Source organism: Pelodiscus sinensis, chromosome 28 (assembly GCF_052426305.1).
Source record: "Pelodiscus sinensis isolate ZL-2025 chromosome 28, ASM5242630v1, whole genome shotgun sequence".
NCBI lineage: Eukaryota > Metazoa > Chordata > Testudines > Trionychidae > Pelodiscus > Pelodiscus sinensis.
Genome location: NC_143079.1, coordinates 12727470 through 12735512, shown reverse-complemented (window position 1 = coordinate 12735512; position 8043 = coordinate 12727470). Strand labels below are relative to the sequence as shown.

General features: G+C 69.5%; 1 protein-coding gene across 2 annotated transcripts; it reads left to right on the top strand.

Moving 5' to 3' along the window:
- On the top strand, positions 1–7174 carry LOC102448715 (interleukin-36 receptor antagonist protein-like). 2 transcript variants are annotated; one of them, XM_075910776.2, is made up of 6 exons: positions 1–688; positions 1325–1361; positions 3289–3441; positions 4079–4204; positions 5890–6014; positions 6834–7174. In XM_075910776.2, exons 3-6 carry the CDS (start codon positions 3339–3341, stop codon positions 7047–7049), a joined length of 570 nt encoding a protein of 189 aa, XP_075766891.2. In that variant the 5' UTR covers positions 1–688; positions 1325–1361; positions 3289–3338; the 3' UTR covers positions 7050–7174. The 2 variants fall into 2 exon arrangements, with proteins under 2 accessions (XP_075766891.2, XP_075766890.2); XM_075910775.2 differs by lacking the exon at positions 1325–1361 and having other exon boundaries at positions 2–688.
- The last annotated feature ends 869 nt before the right edge of the window (positions 7175–8043 follow it).

Sequence of the window (8043 nt, the reverse complement as noted above, 5' to 3'; positions counted from 1 at the left end):
GTGCTGAGGAGTGTCCGAGCAGCAGGGCCTCCTCTCCAGCCCTCCCCCGGCAGCAGCAGCCAGCCTGTCCCGTGCTCCTTGCTGGGGCGGGTGCATCTCCTCTGGGGATTGGCACGGAGGGGCTGGGACGGGCGCTCTCCAGGGGTCGCCCCCTGCCTCAGATCCCCCGGCAGGACGGGGAAGGAGGCGTCGCCTGGTCTACGGTGCCGGCACCACCACGGGCGCTGCCACGCGGGAGGGGCTGAGTCGGGAGGGAACCAGGCGAGGGGACGAGCACCAGGCTGCTGTGGCTGGGCCGGGGGGCAGGCTGCCAGCGAATGCCGGACGCTCTGGACCAGGCCTCGGAGCAGGGACCCTGGATCTAGCCTGCAGCACCCGAGAGCAGAGGGGCGTGTGAACAGACCTCCCGGGCGCCCTGGGCAGCGGCTGCGTCTCGCCCGGCGGGGCCTGCAGGGGCGTCTCCGGGAAAAGTCCCCCCCCCACCCCGGCTCTTTCCCGCTCCTCCGCCGGCTGGGCGGGAGCTGCTGCTCCGGGGATTGCTGCTGTCTGGGTCCAGGCACGCTCAGGTCCCGCCCTGCTGATGATCCCGGGCGTGGCCACCCTGCCCAGGGCCCCCGGATAAATAGCTGGGCGATCCCCGCCACCGACTCAGCCGCTGACAGAGGGAGCCGCTCCCGATTCCCAACAGGTACGGCTGGCGCAGGGCTGCTGCCGGGATCATTCCCCCCATGCCGGCCTCCGGGCACTAGCCATACCCAGGGCGGCTTTGGCCCGGCCCCGAGCTTGCTGGGGCGGGCGCGTGTGGGGTCGTGTGCAGGAGCAGTGGTCAGGGCCACGCCGCTCGGCGCCGCCCAGGGCCGAAGAGCTGACGCCCGGTGTGAGGCGGACAGAGCCAGACGGGGGCGTGTAAACGACACGCCTGCCATGGGACCTCCCCAGCCGGCGGCTCTGGGGGCAGGCGCCCGGGGAGTCTGCCACGAGGTGGGCGGCATGTGCAGGAGGCGGCTGCGCTGCAGACGGGGCGGTGGCGAGGAACGCGGCCCCTCGAGACGTGTTGCAGCGCTGGGGGGGGGGGTGCCCCTGGGCTGGGGGGGGTGCCCCCGGCTGGGGCTCGGCGCCGGCAGCACCAGACTTGGCGGGGAGCCGGGGCGAGGGGCGAGGAAATAAAGGAAATTCTGGCTGCTAAGTTCCAGAACCGGGCAGATGCCCCCGATGAGGAGCGAGCCGAGCGGGGCCGTGGGCTGGGCGGCGGCAGGGGCTGCCGGTCTCAGACGGGGCAGGGCGACGAGGGGAGAAATCTCACCGCGCCTTGTTCTCTCCCCAGGAGCCCCGCGGGCCCCGTCTCCACGCACCCGGGACAGGTCTGCGCTCGCGGCCCCGCGCCCGGCCAGCCCCAGCCAGAGCCGGGCAGTGGATATGCAGAGCACTGGGCCGCAGCGGGGCCCAAAGGGGCACGACCCCCAGTGGGAACCAGCCCGGCCACCAAGACCGGGGCTGTTGCCTGCTCCCCACAGGGCCCGTCCTGGGCAGGGCAGCCGGGGCGGGAGGGCCGCTGGCCCGTGGGGTGCAGGCGGGTCAGCAAATCGACCCCTTCCCCGGACTGACTCACTGGCCCTGCCCTGGGGTTTGTTCCATCCCCTGGCGCCGCCTGGCTGGAGAAACCCCCTCGCCCAGCACGTCCCACCGGCAGCCAACGGCTCCGGGAGGCCTGGCTCCCCTCGGAGGGCGGCTGGGGAGACGCCCGGCCCCGGCAGCCAGCCTGGAGCCCCTCGGCCGAGTGCCAGGGCCAGCATCTCCCATCCCGCCCCTCCCCCCGGCAGCCAGCCTGGAGCCCCTCGGCCGAGTGCCAGGGCCAGCATCTCCCATCCCGCCCCTCCCCCCGGCAGCCAGCCTGGAGCCCCTCGGCCGAGTGCCAGGGCCAGCATCTCCCATCCCGCCCCTCCCCCCGGCGCCAGCCTGGAGCCCCTCGGCCGAGTGCCAGGGCCAGCATCTCCCATCCCGCCCCTCCCCCCGGCATCCGGCCTGGAGCCCCTCAGCCGAGTGCCAGGGCCAGCATCTCCCATCCTGCCCCTCCCCCCGGCAGCCAGCCTGGAGCCCCTCGGCCGAGTGCCAGGGCCAGCATCTCCCATCCCGCCCCTCCCCCCGGCATCCGGCCTGGAGCCCCTCGGCCGAGTGCCAGGGCCAGCATCTCCCATCCCGCCCCTCCCCCCGGCGCCAGCCTGGAGCCCCTCGGCCGAGTGCCAGGGCCAGCATCTCCCATCCCGCCCCTCCCCCCGGCATCCGGCCTGGAGCCCCTCAGCCGAGTGCCAGGGCCAGCATCTCCCATCCCGCCCCTCCCCCCGGCAGCCAGCCTGGAGCCCCTCGGCCGAGTGCCAGGGCCAGCATCTCCCATCCCGCCCCTCCCCCCGGCATCCGGCCTGGAGCCCCTCAGCCGAGTTCCAGGGCCAGCATCTCCCATCCCGCCCCTCCCCTCGGCGCCAGCCTGGAGCCCCTTGGCCGAGTGCCAGGGCCAGCATCTCCCATCCCACCCCTCCCCCCGGCAGCCAGCCTGGAGCCCCTCGGCCGAGTGCCAGGGCCAGCATCTCCCATCCCGCCCCTCCCCCCGGCATCCGGCCTGGAGCCCCTCGGCCGAGTGCCAGGGCCAGCATCTCCCATCCCGCCCCTCCCCCCGGCGCCAGCCTGGAGCCCCTTGGCCGAGTGCCAGGGCCAGCATCTCCCATCCCGCCCCTCCCCCCGGCGCCAGCCTGGAGCCCCTCGGCCGAGTGCCAGGGCCAGCATCTCCCATCCCGCCCCTCCCCCCGGCGCCAGCCTGGAGCCCCTCGGCCGAGTGCCAGGGCCAGCATCTCCCATCCCGCCCCTGCCCCCGGCAGCCAGCCTGGAGCCCCTCGGCCGAGTGCCAGGGCCAGCATCTCCCATCCCGCCCCTCCCCCCGGCAGCCAGCCTGGAGCCCCTCGGCCGAGTGCCAGGGCCAGCATCTCCCCGGGCAGCATGACCAGTGGCTGGTCCGGGCCCCTCCTGCTGCTACGTTCAGGGGCTGGCAGCCCCCTTGGTGACTCCTGGGGATCTGCCCCAGAGCTGGGCCCTGGGGAAAGGGGGGCGGGGAATGAGCCCTGATTGGCTTGGATCTCCGTGAGCAGCCAATCAGGTTGCTCGGCAGGTGGGGCTCATCCCCCATTCTACACCCCAGGCCATGTGCTGCTGGCTGTCCGGACCCCAGGGGCAGGGCCAAAGGGGCTCCCCGCACAGGGCCAGCCAGCCTGAGCACCCGTGTCCTTCTGTTCTTCCCAGCTGCCCTGCTGCCCCCAGGACACGACCGGCACCGGGCCCCCATCCACAGCATGGCATCCCAGGCAGCCGCAGGGCCGGGCGGCCGGCCCATCGGGCCCCAGGGGAAACGGGACAGAGCTATGGAGGATTTGTTCAACACCTTCGCTAAGACAGGTGGGTATCTGCTCCCCCCCCGGTTCCCACCCCCTCTTCTCGGAGCAGCCCTGGGGGGCGTGGCAGGGTCAGACGTGGGCCTTGCACCTCTAGGGGCAGGAACGGGGGTGGGGTGGTCTGGACCCGCTGGCTTCCAGTGCTGTCCATCAGATCCAGGGCTTCGGGGCCTTGAATGGCTCTCTGCACCCTGGGGACACTGGTCCAGCCGCCTGCTTGCACCCCCGTTTACCGCAGCGTCTCCGAGACCAAATGTGGCCTTGGCCGGGATCGTGTGCCGTCTAAAGCGCCCCTCCGGGATGTGGCGGGGCCTCTGGCCGTATCTCTGGGGGACTCCAGTCCCCGTGAGGCCAGGGCAGGACCCTTCCGGGGCGCGGGCTCTCGTCGAAAGGGAGAGGCGGTTTCTCGGGGTCCAGTCCGTATCCTCGGCGCTCTGCCCAGGGGCCCAGCAGCAGGACTCACACGGGGTGGGCTAGAGGGGAAAGCTAAGGGGGAGGAGCGAAAAGACCCTGACAAAGCGGATTCCCAGTGCTCCCGGAGGGGGCGGGGGTCGTGCAAGGAGCTCTGGGGCTGACGGACGTCCTGAGGGGCGGCCTCCCGCTGGAACCTGCATTTCCCCTTTGCCTTTGCCCGTCGCCAGAGGATGGGGAGAGCACTATAATGAAAATCCCCGCGCCGTTCGACTTCACCCTGCGCGACACCAGCCAGAAGGTCGTCCGCCTGAAGAACAACAGTCTCGTGGCTGAAGCCTCTAACCACAACCCTGGTGAGCTCCGCCCACCCTCTTGTCCCCCGCTCTGCCCGCCCGCCCTCTCGTCCCCCGCTCCGCCCGCCCGCCCTCTCGTCCCCCGCTCCGCCCGCCCACCCTCTCGTCCCCCGCTCCGCCCGCCCACCCTCTTGTCCCCTGCTCCGCCCGCCCTCTCGTCCCCCGCTCCGCCCACCCGCCCTCTTGTCCCCCGCTCCGCCCGCCCACCCTCTCGTCCCCCGCTCCGCTCCGCCCACTCTCTCGTCCCCTGCTCCGCTCCGCCCACTCTCTCGTCCCCCGCTCCGCCCGCCCACCCTCTCGTCCCCCCTCCGCCCGCCCGCCCTCTTGTCCCCCGCTCCGCCCGCCCGCCCTCTTGTCCCCCGCTCCGCCCGCCCGCCCTCTTGTCCCCCGCTCCGCTCCGCCCACTCTCTCGTCCCCCGCTCCGCTCCGCCCACTCTCTCGTCCCCCGCTCCGCTCCTCCCGCCCACTCTCTTGTCCCCCGCTCCGCCCGCCCGCCCTCTTGTCCCCCGCTCCGCCCGCCCGCCCTCTCGTCCCCCGCTCCGCTCCGCCCACTCTCTCGTCCCCCGCTCCGCTCCTCCCGCCCACTCTCTCCCTCCGCTCCGCCCGCCCACCCTCTCGTCCCCCGCTCCGCCCGCCCGCCCTCTTGTCCCCCGCTCCGCCCGCCCACCCTCTCGTCCCCCGCTCCGCTCCGCCCACTCTCTCGTCCCCCGCTCCGCTCCCCCGCTCCGCCTCCCTCCGCCCGCCCACCCTCTCGTCCCCCGCTCCGCTCCCCTTGCTCCGCTCCGCCCACCCACCCACTCTCTCATCCCCTGCTCCACCCACCCAGCTCTCGTCCCCTGCTCCGCTCCACCCGCCCACCCTCTCGTCCCCCGCTCCACCCGCCCACCCTCTCGTCTCCCGCTCCGCCCGCCCACTCTCTCTTCCCCTGCTCTGCCCACCCTCGCACCCTCTCGTCCCCCGCTCCGCCTGCCCGCCCTCGCACCCTCTCGTTCCCCGCTCTGCCTGCCCACCCTTGCACCCTCTCATCCCCAGCTCCGCCCGCCCGCCCTTGCACCCTCTCGTCCCCCGCTCCCTCTGCCCACCCACCTGCTGTCTCATCCCCCGCTCTGCCCGCCCTCTCATCCACCACTCTGCCCGTCCACTCTCTTGTGTCCCACTCCACCTGCCCACCCTCTCGTTCCCTGCTCTGCCAGCCTGCTCCGCCTGCCCTCTTGTCCACCACTCCCCCTGCCCGCCCTTGTGTCCCCTGCTTCGCCTGCTCACTCCACCCACCTGCCCTCTCGTCCCACACTCCTGCCACCTGGCGGGCTGCCTTCCCCCACCGAGGCCCAATGGGACTGAGGCCACATGGCCTTTCCGGGCGGTGCCTGGCCAGGAGGAAGTCATCTGCCCAAGGGCAGGGCCCAAGGGAGGGCAGATGGGGGTGCCAGGGAGAGGCCGGAGAGGATGCCGAGGCAGGGTTTTGCTGCCGAGCTAGAGGAGAGACCTGTGGGGTGGGAGGGCCCAGCGGGGGGGCACAGTGAGCGCTGGCCGGAGCCTGGAGGCAGAGCTGGGACGGGGAGGGCCAGGGCAGTGGCTTCTGGGCCGCCAAGGTGGTTGCTCTCTGGGGGGCTTAGTGCTGCCCCTCCCTGCCTGGTGCCCCTGCGGGCAGCCAAGAGCCCTGAGCCCCTCGTGTCTCCCCTCAGAGAAGCTCAGCGTGGTGCCCAACCAGTTCGTGACGGACAAACAATACCCCATCATCCTGGGCGTGCAGGAAGGGAAACTCTGCCTGTCGTGCAACCCGGCGGCCCAGCCCACGCTGCAGCTGGAGGTGAGCGTCCTCAGCAGGGAGCTACCATGGGCGGCGGGGGGGCAGAAGTTGTACCTCCCTCTGGGGACTGGATCCCGACGTGGCCAGAGCCGTGGCCGTGGGCTGCTCCGGTCCTGCTGTTGCAGGCTCCTTGGGGTCAGAGGCTGAGTGGGCTGGACGGGGGCTTGAATCCAGGCCCCCAGAAGGGGCAGGGCTGGGAGTGAGATTCCCCCAGCCAGCCCTCAGTGCCACCCGGACTGCATCCCGCGTGGCTCCGGCAGCGACTGGAAGGGTCTGGATGCTGCTCTTTTAAATTGCAGGGGCCCTTTGTGGCCCCTCTGCCCCGTCGGCGGCCCTGGGTGAGGTCAGAAAGGCTGCAGTTTGCGTGGCTAGAACTTTGTGCTGCTAACCTGGACTCCAGAAGGGGGGAGCTATTGAGGAAACATTTGCAGCGTGAAGTTCGGTTAACGGAGCTGGAAAGGGAAACCGAGGCAGCAGGCGGGCACAAAGCCATGTTACCAGTGGGCTTTGTTGCCGTGGCTGTTTGGGGGAGGGATCGACGATCCCCCACAGACTCCTGCCAGCAGGGAGACTGATGATGTGTTTATAACACCACACTCAGCCAATCAGCAAGCGGTGCCAGTCACCTGTGGCTTTGGTGGCCAATCGCAGGCAGCGAGCCACGCGCAGGTAAGCCCCAATGGGCTGACACGGGTGACCTCGCCGCGCCTGAGAGGCGCTAGCCACGGGGGCTGGTGCAGAGCTCCAAAGGGCCATGCGCCTGGGGAAGGTGGTTCCCAGCATCCCGCAGCAGCTCCCTCCTGTCTCTTCCCCGCGCAGGAGAAGGAAATCATGGCCTTGGTGGAGGACAAGGAGCAAGCCACCCGCTTCACGTTCCACAATACGCCCACCGGCAGCACCCACCGCTTCGAGTCGGCCGCCAACCCCGGCTGGTTCCTCTGCACCTCCCAGAAGAACAGCGAACCCCTCAGCGTCACCAACCAGCCAGGCGCGGCGCAGATCACCGAGTTCTACTTTCAAAGGCTTCAGACCTAATAGCCACCTGCCGGGGAGATGCCCTGGGAGTGCGCAGGACGAGAAACGGCGCCCAGGGCCCCCTCTTCCCAAACACTGCTGCCTGCTTCTCTTTAGCGCTTGCAATTAAAATCACCTTAACTTTCTGCTGGGAGACTGGTGACTCGAACTTGCGGTGTCATGACATTGCCAGCCCCAAGGGAGCAAATCCAGAGCTGTTGAGAGGGATGGGCTATTCAGCCCGGCTGGGTTATTGTCTTGTTCATTAACCTCCACTTGACACAAACACCCGACGCACAGTTGGGAACAAAGCGCTCACTGTTAAAGATCTAGCAGACGGTCCCAGCCAGACTCCACTGCAAACTCCAGAGCAGAGCTGATTGGGGCAGGTGTTGCACTGGGAGCTTGTGCTCAGCTGAGGATCCCCCCCTTCCCCAGCAAAAAATCTTTTTCAGCTTCCCAGGACCGAGCCTCCCTCCTTGAAGATGGCGGGCGTCCTTTGTTCCCAGATGGATCCGGTTACACTTAAAACACATTGCTTGGTTGTGCCCAGTTTACCAAGCGATCCGGATCTCTCTCCCCATGCCCTGTGCTCTTCATTCAATACCACTCTCCCAAAAACGTCCTGCCTGCCAGGGGGAAGCACGGGAGTAAATTGCCTGGGGGGGTTGTGGAATCTCCATCCTGGGAGACATTTCAGAGCAGGCTGGACAGACGCTGTCAGGGGTGAGCTCGACAGTGCTGGGATGGCCGGGACTGGCCTTGACGACTCCCCAGGGCCGTGCCAGTTCTAGTGTTGGAGGATTCTCTGAATGTTTGGGTCACCTGCAAATCAAATGCTCAGGGATGCGTCTCTGGTTTCCTCCAAGCCTCTGCTACGAATGTTAAATGATTTCTGCCCCCTCCCTCTGGCGTTTTCTGAAATGTGACCCCACCAGCCTTCGGCTGAGAGCCACGTACCGGGCAGGAGCCACGTGCTCCAGTAAAGAGTCGATTTGCCGGTGGCTTGTTACAT